The sequence below is a fragment of the Populus nigra genome, chromosome 17 (genome assembly GCF_951802175.1).
Source record: "Populus nigra chromosome 17, ddPopNigr1.1, whole genome shotgun sequence".
Taxonomy (NCBI): Eukaryota; Viridiplantae; Streptophyta; class Magnoliopsida; order Malpighiales; family Salicaceae; genus Populus; species Populus nigra.
Window position 1 is genome coordinate 9914617 of NC_084868.1, and position 12697 is coordinate 9927313.

General features: G+C 32.3%; 1 protein-coding gene across 2 annotated transcripts; it reads left to right on the plus strand.

The window, feature by feature from the left end:
- The first annotated feature begins 2611 nt into the window (after positions 1–2611).
- On the plus strand, positions 2612–9571 carry LOC133677283 (carbon catabolite repressor protein 4 homolog 1-like). 2 transcript variants are annotated; one of them, XM_062099219.1, is made up of 12 exons: positions 2612–3321; positions 5799–6552; positions 7008–7094; positions 7186–7269; positions 7352–7438; positions 7545–7631; positions 7978–8031; positions 8125–8216; positions 8308–8422; positions 8575–8722; positions 8857–9010; positions 9184–9571. In XM_062099219.1, exons 1-11 carry the CDS (start codon positions 3164–3166, stop codon positions 9000–9002), a joined length of 1812 nt encoding a protein of 603 aa, XP_061955203.1. In that variant the 5' UTR covers positions 2612–3163; the 3' UTR covers positions 9003–9010; positions 9184–9571. The 2 variants fall into 2 exon arrangements, with proteins under 2 accessions (XP_061955203.1, XP_061955202.1); XM_062099218.1 differs by having other exon boundaries at positions 2613–3321; positions 9145–9571.
- Positions 9572–12697: the final 3126 nt, after the last annotated feature.

The window sequence follows — 12697 nt, forward strand, 5'->3', positions numbered from 1 at the left end:
AGAAAAAATCTTCAAATTTAAATGCATAACTAAAAAAATAATTGTTATATAGTAGAAGCTCTCTAAATAAAATGAAAAATAGAAGGGATACTGATTTAAATATAAATTAAAAAAATTTAGAGAAAAAACCGTAAAAAGGAATCATTAATTTCAAAAAAATAGAAAAAAATTATATAAAAAAGCAAAGGCTAGGCGCTGCTGGGCCTGGCGGGCTAGTGACCATGCACGCGTGGGTCTGCCCTGGTTTAAGTTTTTTTTTTTTTATATCGGGGTTAGGTTTTTTATCCAAAAACCTGTTTTTCAACCAATGTTTTGACTTAAAACACATATAAAACATTGTAAGAACCATGATAAACTTATTTACGGCTTCAAAAAGCCGTCTCAAAAACGAAAATTAACTCAAACTCAAGTTTGTTTTTTTACAATCTTTAAAGGTAAAAAAAACACCTAATATGAATTTCCATCATCAAATGAAACCATTTGACACGCATCTCTCTCTTATCTCTCAACCAGACACTAAAACATAAAAATAAAGATTATTTTTACCAAAATTAAATTGAAAAAATATTGAGGTACTAAACTTTTATAATTTGTGTTATTTTTAAAGTTCAAGGGCTAAAGTGTATTTTTTGCAAAACTTACAGCATGCCATCCATCTTTGACACCTTTTTCATTTCAGTCTTTTTTCTTTTATTCCGAACTTTTCATAAGAAATTAAAATCAATTGGTATTCAATTAAGACTAAATCACTAAAAAACAGTTTGAGTATCAAATTGAAAAGAAGTAAAGTTTAATGTAACCTATCCATAATAATGTGTGAGAGGATAAACAATGAAACTTTTCACAGTAAAAAATTCACGTCTTTTATAGTATAGTAGTAGTAATATTATTGTTATTGTTGTTATTATTTTTATTTTTATTATTACTTTTCTATCCCATACAAGATTAAAACAGCCGGGCATGATTATCGAGAAAAATAAAAATAAAAAACTAAAGCTTTGGAGCGACAGAGGTCGATCATGGAAGCTTTTCTAGGCACACAATCAACTAAGTGTTCATACTCGAGAAATTTTATGAAACTCAAGCTATAATTTGTAATCATCCCATGTCAACAAATAAAAAAAAATCAATTATGTTAATAAATTAAATGTAAACAATCACTTTTTTAAATAGTCAAATTAATATAATTGCTGCGGGCTGCCTTTTGAAGTCATTTATAACTTTATTCGGACACGTTATCATATTTATTTAATGGTTAATGCATTATTAACATGAGAAGATTAGAAGAAACTCTTTGAGTCGTATTATTTAATGGTTAATCATGCATGATTGATTTAATAATAAACTAAAAAGAGAGATTTTGAGTTTTGTTATAAGGTTTTTTTTTTCATGACCTTAAAATGATTATTCTTTTCATATCAAATTTATTTTATTTTATATTATTGAATTATGTAAACATATATGTTATTCTTTAAAATTAAATAATCATAGAATAAACATATTATCTCCTACTTATATCATTGCTAACTTCTTGTTTTAATTTCAAATAAATCAATTTTAATTTACCTTCTCCATAAGTTAGATTAATCATATTTTAGGTTTGAAACTTACATTGAAAAAATAATCAGATTAATTGAAAATATCATTTAAAATCAACATCAATGTTAATCCTTATTAAAAAGCAATAATTACATTAATTTATCTATTTAAAAAAGTTAGACATGATTAATGAATTCTTTAGATTTGATGACATGGAGTGATTTCTTTAGATTTGATGACATGTTATATTAGTTAATGGTTCTATCTTGTCATGAACAATATTATTTTAACGTTACATGAAATTGCTCTTATTTTATATCATTTATCATGATTATTTTATTTTATTTTCCTTATCTAAATATGTGTTTCCTTTTAAACGTGATTCTTCTCTTTTTCTCAAATTTCAGAGTGAATTAATGGAAATTTCCTTTCATCCAATAAACAAAAAGGCATGGTTAAAGGCATGCTTATATTTTTAATTATTATACAAGTATGTTTAATAGTATATAGTTTTAATTTTAGATACATTCAAATAAATCATTTTTTCTTTAATTAGTTGAATGTTATTTTTTATAACAATCAACGGATTGAGATTTTTTTTCTTTTCAGCATTAAATTTATTAAGCACAATAATATAACCAAATTTGAAAGGAAACAAAAAAGAAAAGGAATTAATAAAAAAAACCTGACTCATTTTATTTTAAATTTAGTTTATTTAATTTTCATTTTATTTGACATTAAAAAAAAACTCATATTATTAGTATAATTATTAAATTTAGTTTAGTTTGATGAGTTAATTTGATAACTTGTTAAAACCTGACTCAAATTAAATTTTATTTTAAATTGATTTAAGAATTGATATAATTTTATTTGAGTTTTTTTTAATTTTAATTTAAAACAATCTTATTTTATTTTATAAAATCAAAATAATATTGTTCCATGGTTGATGCCATACTACATAACATGACTATAAACTAAATATTAAAATTAAATAATCATATAAATTATAATATGCAGATGTTATAATTATATATGAAAGCAGGCACTAAAACTCCACGCACACTTTTTTAGCTCAGAAGTGTTATACATATAACCATTTTCTCTGGTCAATAAATAATACCTCCAATTTCCGAGGGGAAAACTTTGTAGCTAATTTAGACATCGCAGACCGCCACCATCGATACCTCCTTCACCACCCCCACACACCCACGCGCGTCGTCTTTTCATTTCTCATTATTATTATTATTATTATTATTATTATTATATAAATTAATATTCACTCTTCCCTTTTCTCTGTAAAACCCTAATTGTCGAATTCTCTCCTTTCTCTCTCTAAAAAAATTTCAAAAACTCTCTCTCCCGATCATTTCCCAAATCGATCCGTTACTTCAGTTACTCTCCAAACCCAAACTTGAATTCCACTGTTAATTTCTCAAGATCTGTTGTTTACTTTTGTTTTAATTGAGAAATCGAGGGTTTTTGATTGATTGATCGATGGATTAAGGCTGGCGGTTCATTGGGTCAGGTGAATGGCGGATCCGCCGACTGATTTTATTATTGATAGGGCTACAGTGTGGCGAGGAAAGTGAAGTGTAACCAAGACTTTGAAGAAGAAAATAAAAGCATGCTGAGCGTGATACGTGTGCATCTTCCATCGGATATTCCTATTGTTGGTTGTGAGTTAACGCCGTATGTTCTTTTACGGCGACCGGATACGAATGCTACTACCGATGACGTGCCCGAGTCTGCCCCTCTTGACGGTCATTTCTTGAGATACAAGTGGTAAGTGATTTTTTCTTTTTTCTTTCTCTTTTTCCTTTTCTTTTTCCTTTTCCTTTTCCTTTTCCTTTCCTTTTTCCTTTTTCTTTTTATGTTCTTGCTAATGTTGGGTTCTTGGAATATTTGGATTTGGTTGATTATTTCTTGTGCAATTTGGTGCTTTTTTAAATGATATTCTTTGTGTTTTAAATTGCTCCTCGTTTTGGTGTTTAGTGCCTGCTTTAATCTGTGTCATTCTAATGCTTGTTGTTTTCGTTTTAAAGCGTTGAAGGCTTGAAACTTCTATCAATACATTAAAATAAATCAAATTGCTTGGCGAACTAGACTCCATGAGCACAGTATGTTGTTGCGGCTTGTGGTGACTTGTGTTATTATACGACAAAAACTCGTAACGCATATAATGGTAAACTGAAAATCTTTCTAGCTTTTATTTTTTATTTTTTTTCCTTCCTGGATGTTAGGTACATTGTACCACCACATGGTGAAGGGCCATACTAGAAAGTTAGGTATTGAATTGCTGATTAGTGATTGAAGCTTTTTCATTATGTATTTATAAATTTAATTTGGTGAGTGACTAGTAATTATCTTGAAATATTATATGTGTTGCCACCATAAAATTATGTTGGCTGTGAGCTGCAACACTTGACTGGCATTTATAGCTTCATGAGGTCATCATACATCTCAAACATTGGGAATCCTTTTTTTTTTTTTAATACAAAGCAGTCAGTTAGGGCTGAAGCATCATAATTTCATTGCATCATTGTGTCTTGGCTTTTGAGTCATGCTTGTCCTCTGGTCATGCATTTTTTGCAATTTTCTGTAGGGTGGTTAATTGAATAGATCCTAATGTGTCTTATCAATCATTTAAGTTGGTCAGTTATTATTGGATTATTTGATTCAGAGTCATTTGCTGAACATATTGATGATTTAATAGGAATAAACATATTTTATGAGACTGATAGCACAAATTGGATAGAACTGCTATACTGCCAGACTTAATGCTTAAAACAGACTGAGCTGGAAGGCCTCCAGACTTGAAGCCCTAAAAAGCGGCATTATTGATTGTTATATTTCAATTTTGGTAATTCGACTTAGTAATGAAAAATGGTACTACAATTGACTAGTATTATGGTTATCTGTGTCGGGATTGTGCTCACCGATGTGTATAAACTTTCTACTGTACCACTTAAAAAGTCAGACTTTAATGTCCCTGGTTTAATGGTCCAATTGGATTTACAATTTAAAGTGCCTCATCCAGTATGGGGCAAATAGCCCAGTAAAAAAGTTTGAAGGAATATAGTATTCCCTTTTTTCCCTCTACTTCATCAATTAGGGAAATTAATATCCTGGAGGTGTTAGGTTCACTGGTTTATCTTCCTTAATTTATGTGCCTCATGACTTGGCCTTGATCATTGGCATGGGCCCAGACATAGACAATTGCAGCACCATGTTCTCATTCCTTTGCATCTGGTGAGGATCCATGCCTGTGCCCTGTACCTGTTGTGGGTACTGGCAGATCTCAGTTCTACTGCTGTGTGGCTTCTATTTGGCATTAGTGTATGCAATGATAGATTGAGTGATAATACACGGGTATGCTCAACACATGTTTTTAATGCACAGGTATTCTCAACACATGTTTTTCTATTTTCTTCTGTAGCTGGCATATGATTTGGAATAAAACCTTGGTATCATTGGGTATTTCCCAACATGGCATGATAGTAGTTCTCATAAATGTTTGCATGAACTGGGTCAATGGAAAAGCATCAAGATTTTTGTCATCAACTTAAATGTGTATTTTCTTACTTTTCCTAGAACATAATAAGGGTTAGGATTCTTTGATCAGGAACTTTTTCCGCCTTTTTTTCCCTTCTAGGAGTTGTGTGTTTGAAGAAAAGGTGTGACCTGTATTGTTAGCTTTATTGACTTCTGGTGACACATTTGTGTAAGATTATTGTCAGCTGTCACCCTAAGTATGCTTAGCCAGGTGGACCTTGTTGTATATTTTACTGCTAGCTGTTTGGAAATATATACCCTTTTTTAGATTAACATGATGACTTTATGGTTCTGGTGTGCTCGGTGCAGAGGACATTTAAAGATTACCCTGTTGTCGAATGGTAAAGGAGAAACAAGGAAACTTAAAAAGATGGGAGTTGCAGTTTGGAATAGTCATAGGAATGTCATAATTAAAGTTAATGTGGTTGCCAATTACACATAATTTATGAATGGATCAAACTGAATCCTATTTGATTTGAGCAAAATTAAGCCTAACAAAACCAATTGAGCATCAGTATTTTAATTCAGCATGTTTAGTTGTTTACAAATGTTTTAAAATTTAGCTTTCTGATAGAAGCGCTGTTGCATGCTTGTGATTCAGTTGAACTCATGTTGCATCCTCTGACCGGGCATCATTGCATTGGAACATATAATTTAGTGTTGTCTCAGTTTGATATGCATCACCCTGTTTTTGGGCTTGTTTGCAGGTATCGGATACAAAGTGATAGAAAAGTTGCTATATGTAGTGTACATCCATCTGAGCAAGCCACATTGCAGTGTCTAGGCTGTGTTAAGGCCAAATTACCTGTTGCCAAAAGTTACCATTGCTCTCCCAAGTGCTTCTCTGATGCATGGCAGCATCATCGAGTTCTACATGACCGTGCGGCAAGTGCTATAAATGAAAATGGAAACGAAGAAGAAGAGTTGTTTGGGCGTTTCAATAGCTCAGGATCTGGAGTTATGAATACTAGTTTATCTGGTTCCGCATCTAGTGCTAGCTTGACAAATGGTTCCACACCATTGTATCCTGCGGCAGTGACACAAAGGAGTGGTGGTGAAACTTGGTTTGAAGTTGGGCGTTCTAAAACATATACACCATCAGCTGATGATATTGGCCACGTTCTCAAGTTTGAATGCGTTGTGGTAGATGCAGAAACTAAACTCCCTGTAGGACATTCAAACACACTACTAACTTCCCGTGTCATCCCAGCCCCCTCTCCAACTCCTCGTCGTTTGATCTCAGTTAGTGGACTTGATGCAATGGTACCTTTAGATTCAGATGGTCGTATCTCATCATCAGGAACTTTTACTGTGCTCTCATACAACATTTTATCTGATGTGTATGCTACAAATGACACATACAGTTATTGTCCTTCATGGGCCCTTTCTTGGCCGTATCGCCGACAGAACTTACTACGGGAAATAGTTGGCTATCGTGCAGACATTGTTTGCCTTCAGGAGGTAAGGCAAGAAATGGATATCAATTCTATCTATCAATCAGGATAGCAAGTGGGAATTTTTATTTTCATTTTTTCCTTGAAGTTCTTAATCTCATCAGAAAATGCAAGTGAAAATGATAGACATGATGGGGAAAGATGATTGGAGATTTTTCATTTTCTTTTTGGCTGCCATGTTATTGCTTTGTTTCTTTAGGTTTGGTTGGGTAAAATAGTGAGACTCTTACTGGATCATTTATTCTAGCAATGTTATAGATGAAAATGACAATTAGCTTTCTTAGAAGACCTTAAATAAAAATACATGATATTCTCACAATTATATATTATGAACCTAACAAGATTTATCTAGCTCTTCAGATAGCTAATTCTTTGTTGATGGGTTATACTCATCATTGGACAAGGGGATTGTCTTCTTCCTTTTCAGGGCAACTCATACAATGCTCTTTTCCACGCTCTCAGGTACAAAGTGATCATTATGAGGAATTTTTCGCCCCTGAGCTGGACAAGCATGGCTATCAAGCCCTGTATAAGAGAAAAACCAATGAGGTTCTTAAAACTACCTGTCCTCATTGTCATAACTATTTATGTGTCAATTACAATATTATTACTTAATACTAGGTCTTGTTATTATTCGCAGGTTTACAATGTAAATACTCATACAATTGATGGTTGTGCAACATTTTTTCGCAGAGATAGATTTTCGCATGTTAAAAAATATGAGGTTTGGACGTGTTCTGGATGTGGGGCTATGCTTTTGTATTGTTCTTCTTTTTCCATGCGTTAAAGGGTTTACTCGTTTGCAGGTTGAATTTAATAAGGCTGCTCAGTCTTTGACTGATGCATTGGTTCCAAGTGCTCAAAGAAAAACTGCTCTAAATCGATTAGTTAAGGTTAGTTTATTGCAGTTGATTTTGTTGAAGTTTTGCTGGTGTATGAGGAACTTTTTCTTTTTATGTTAACCTGGTTTTCTCATCTAAATTCTTTTCTACTCAATAGGATAATGTTGCATTAATAGTTGTTCTGGAAGCAAAATTTAGTAATCAAGGAGCTGATAATCCTGGAAAGCGGCAGCTACTTTGTGTTGTAAGTGATCTTGTGCCTAATATTCTCCAAATAGTTACGCCATTTTGGTCCTTGTATAAAACTTGTTTCTGCAGTTGTGCCTTGCTTTTCTCATAAAAAAAATCACAGTTCATGCTAAATTGTGTGGTGTCCTTCATAATTTGTTTATGAGGTCCCTAATTGATGAAGCTGATGGTGTGGATGTGTGATACCTTTATCTCTTATTAGGTGTCTGTTTGCTGATTTTTTTCATGTTTTAAATTACCTCAAACTTGGTGCAATAGGTAAGGTCATGGCTCCAATTTGTTAAGGATGGATGTCATTCTGTTTGTAATTGCTTTTGTATTCTGTTTCTCTTGCAATACAGGCAAATACGCATATAAATGTCCACCAGGATTTAAAGGATGTCAAGCTTTGGCAGGTTCATATTTATTTTTCCATTTTATATGCAAATATGATTTGGCTTGTGTTTGTAAACTGATGATTGATTTGTGGTTTGTGGTTTGTGAACTAGGTCCTTACTCTCTTGAAAGGATTGGAGAAAATAGCTGCTAGTGCTGACATTCCTATGTTGGTGTGTGGAGATTTCAATTCAGTTCCTGGAAGGTTGGTCTGCTGTTATGAAATATTTTTAACATTTATCTCGTGCATGTTTGGTATATTCTATAACTAAGGTTACTGTTGAACTTGGTTGCAGTGCTCCTCATTCTCTTCTAGCCATGGGTAAGGTGGATCAGTTGCACCCGGATTTGGTAGTAGATCCTCTTGGAATCTTACGGCCTCACAGCAAGCTTACACATCAGCTGCCACTGGTAATGTGTCTCAGTGGTTTTAGGGAAACGAAAATACTTTTAACTTTTGGTTAATCTTTAATAAATGAAAATGACGGCTGAAAGGAAAACTTTTCTCTTGTTTTTGGTGCTTGTTGTGGGTTGTGTTGGTAGTGATACAATTAGTATTGCAGGTCAGTGCATACTCATCGTTTGCAAGAGTGGGTGTTGGTCTTGGTTCGGATCAGCAGAGGAGGAGAATGGATGCCACAACAAATGAACCCTTATTTACAAACTGCACTCGAGACTTCATTGGCACCCTAGATTACATATTTTACACAGGTTAACTTCTTTGCAACATGCTATTCTCCACATCTTTTGCCCTGATGTTGTCATCTGTTCTAATTTGGTCATGCTATTTGAATTTTGATCCTTCTTTGATGCAAAGTTTAGTGAATATTTTTGAATGCTTTCAGCGGACTCTTTAACGGTGGAGTCATTGCTGGAACTCCTGGATGAGGAAAGCTTGAGGAAAGACACAGCCCTTCCATCTCCAGAGTGGTCCTCTGATCATATAGCACTTCTCGCTGAATTTCGCTGCAAGCCTAGACCAAGACGTTAACACTACAGGTAGCTAACAATCTCATATTTTTAACGAGAAGTGATAACAGGTAGCTAACAATCTCATATTTTTAATGAGAATTGAAATGCACGTTCTCTTTTGTGTGCATGCGTGTGGCTGTTGCTCTGAATGATGGTTAAAGGATCGATTAGTTAATGCGAGCTGCTGCTGATGTGGGCAGGATTAGAGATCCCAAGGCAATGAATGACCGACCTGGAGATATGGATGGATTTATGTCATTGTAAGAATGGTAGATCATGGTCAATATGTTCTATTCCAGATGTCTCCCAGTGGGGGGATCCTTGGTATGATCTGCTTTGTATCATTGCACCTTTGTCGCATAGAAAAGTTATGCCTTCTTCAATCGCTTTTTTCTTTGCTAATAGAATGCCGTGCGGCTTAGTCTGCCATCATCCTGTACTCTTAAGTTCCCTGCAAAGCAAGTGGTTAGTGGCATGCTATTGCGTATTGCCCCTTAGTTTTTTTTGGGTTTAATGGTGGTCCTCTCTTTGTTCACAATTCTTTCTTTTACTCTGGTTGCTGAAAGGAATAAAATTCTCAAGTTTTCAGCTGTTTGTTTCATCCATCCGAGAATGTTCATTCCGATTCACCAACAATTTTCCTTTTCAATTAGTACTTACCCTCTTAAGTATGGATTTATCGAGTTTAAACCGGGGGTTTACAATTTAATGCTCATACTGTTAATGTCCTTGGTCTAACTTTTAAGGAATCCAGACATCTTATTTAATATTTTTCTTATCAAGTTTTTTTTTTTTTTTAATCAAATTTTCACCATTCTATTTGTCGCCATTGTCTCAAATTCAATCCTCAAAACTTTAATTGCTAAATCACCTCCTCGAGGTCAGACAAAATAACCTGCAAAGCCCATACCAATATAGTTGCAATATGAGAGGGACAGAGAAAAAAACCAAGAGAGAAATAGAATGACCAAAATGTAAAAGACTGAAGGACAAAACAGAATAAAAAGAAATCTATTCCACAATAATCTGTGAGAGAATCAATAACTTTTTTAGATTTTGTATTTTTCTTAATTTTATAAATATCATGATACAAATTTTTAGTTACTTTTCCAATATGAATTTTTAATATATTTTCCAATGTGACCGTCAAATATCTTGACGTATTTCTTATTTCTTTTGATGAAAAAAATTTGTCTTAAATTGGAAAAAGAAAAAAACTAAAAAAATAAAAGAAAACTGTTTTCTATTACTGAACACATCCATAAGACTACCTATTATTAATGGAAGGTCAATCAAAAAACGGTGCACACACTTTTGATCCGAACTCTATATATCCCTTCTTCTTCACCATTTGTTTCCATACACTGTTGATCCGAACTCTATATATCCCTTCTTCTTCACCATTTGTTTCCATACACTGTTGATCATGAGCATAAAGACTTAAAGATGGCTGTGATTGAATTTTTTCTAGAAAATTGTATTTCATTTTATTGGGTTTGATTAGGATTAAATTGAAGACAGGGAAAGTTCGATCCACCACAACCGGGTCTTTTAATTCTTTATTTTATTTTGTAGAGTTGCAATTTTATTTTTTTATGGTTTTGTATGGATATTTATCTTATAGTCTTATGCATGAATATGAAGTTTAGACTATATTTTATTGATTAGAGATATAATTTGTTTTATAAGATTAAGTTTTATTTTTGTAAAATTCATTTTTAAAAAAAAAACTTCGATCGGACGAATCGGATACATACTGAATTTAGAAAATCATCCAAGGAGTCGGTTGCATGCAAAAATAGGTGACCAATTTGGCAAATGCGTTCCCAACCGACCAATATTCGAATATGCTTGCTCTTGCTTTTGGACCTGCTGACTGTTAATGTCTTTAGTTCTTTATATTTCCTGAGTAATTGACATCGTGGAAAGATTGAGACCTTAACTAAGCTATTTCGAGATTAGTGGAGGGAGAGGAATGGCTTCCTTTAGCTGTGCAAGCCAATATATAAATATTAAAACTGCTACATTCTGCTCGATGGTTATTTTGCTCGAGCATATCCTGTATTTCCAAAATTTTCATGAAGCAGTCCATTATCGATATATATTTTCTTAATTTGGATCTTGTCTACTTGGGGATGTTTGGAAGTATAATAACGATTGCTTTTCAAAGTAATTTTTGTAATTTTTTTATTTTTTAAAAATTATTTTTGATATCAATACATCAAATGATCCAAAAATATTAAAAAATTAAGCAAAAAAAATTAAAATTTAAAAAAACACCACTTGAAACACAATCCCAAACACCCCTTAAACTTCAATATTTAATGCCGACCCTCCATCCAACTATGGAGACTACTCGAATCCAAGATATATAAGATATTTGTGCATCATTTGTTTAAATTTCTAGACAAACATCATTGTTGTCAAAATCATGAGTTGACTTGTAAATTATAAGATTTTACGAGTCAACACATATTTAATGTACAAAATCAGACTAAAAAAATTAAAAATCAATAAAATCAAGATTGACTCGTGAAAAATCAGTAAAATCAGCTTGATTTTACGAGTTTACTAAATTTATGATATGAACTAAGTTATGTTCGAATTTAGTCTTAAAATATTTGTTAACCAGTTTTGCGAGATCAGACATATCTCTCAAACCGTACATCAGGTCAAGCTGAAATTTTACAGGGAAGTACTGGACACATGAAACTATATTATGATAAATTTTTAGGTCATATAGAATTCGAAAATATATTATTTCAGAGGATAGAAGTTACTAGACGAATCTTATCAAATTTATCAAACTAGATCTTCATGTACTATTTGGAATATATCTGAAACTATAGGTGGAATTTTGATGCAATTCAAGTTGTTTTGAATACTAGACATCTTAAGTTTTCAAATCATATATGATAGGCCCAGTAATGCATCCAAATGAGAGAGAAATACGTGCTTGAAATTAGGACTAAAATCTACCAAGAATTTGCGAAAATTAATAGATATTCAAGCTACATGGAGAAATTTTAGCATGGAGATTTTATTTTTATTATCTTATTTTTTTATTTATTTAATGTTGAATAATTTTTTTTTACTTTGGGTTTATTATGACACATTAGATATTATTTAGGAGTTTATTTTATTATTGTATTTGTGTTACTTAATTACTAGTTTAAGTTCATTAACTTATAAGCCAAAAGGAGTTTATTAGAACTTGTTGTGATGAGAACAATCAAGTTGTCATTAGGTTCTTGTGTATTTCCTACTATTAAGCGATTCTCTTTGTATTGAGAAGTTTTGTTCTCAGATATTTTATTTATTTTTAATTTTTTTATTCATATTATTTATCTCTCTTATTTTATTTAGATTACTTATTGATTATAATGTTATTGACTCTCTTTATTATATTTTAATGTAATATAATTTCTTGACTAAAATTGTCAATATATATAACTAGTTAAAAATATTTTATTTATGATTTTATAATTCGAGTTTATATTATATTTTTCATATCGTATAAAAAAAAGTGTTTTTGATAATATTGACAATCAACCTTTAAAATGCACCCAAAAAAGAAAAGCAATGTCTCTACAACTATCTTTATGTGGTTTTGTTCTTTTCTTTGTGTTTCCTGTTAAACCGATTCCTTTCTTGTTGATTAACCTATATATCATCAGTACTTTACTTTTTCTTTACAGTTAGAATATAGGAATC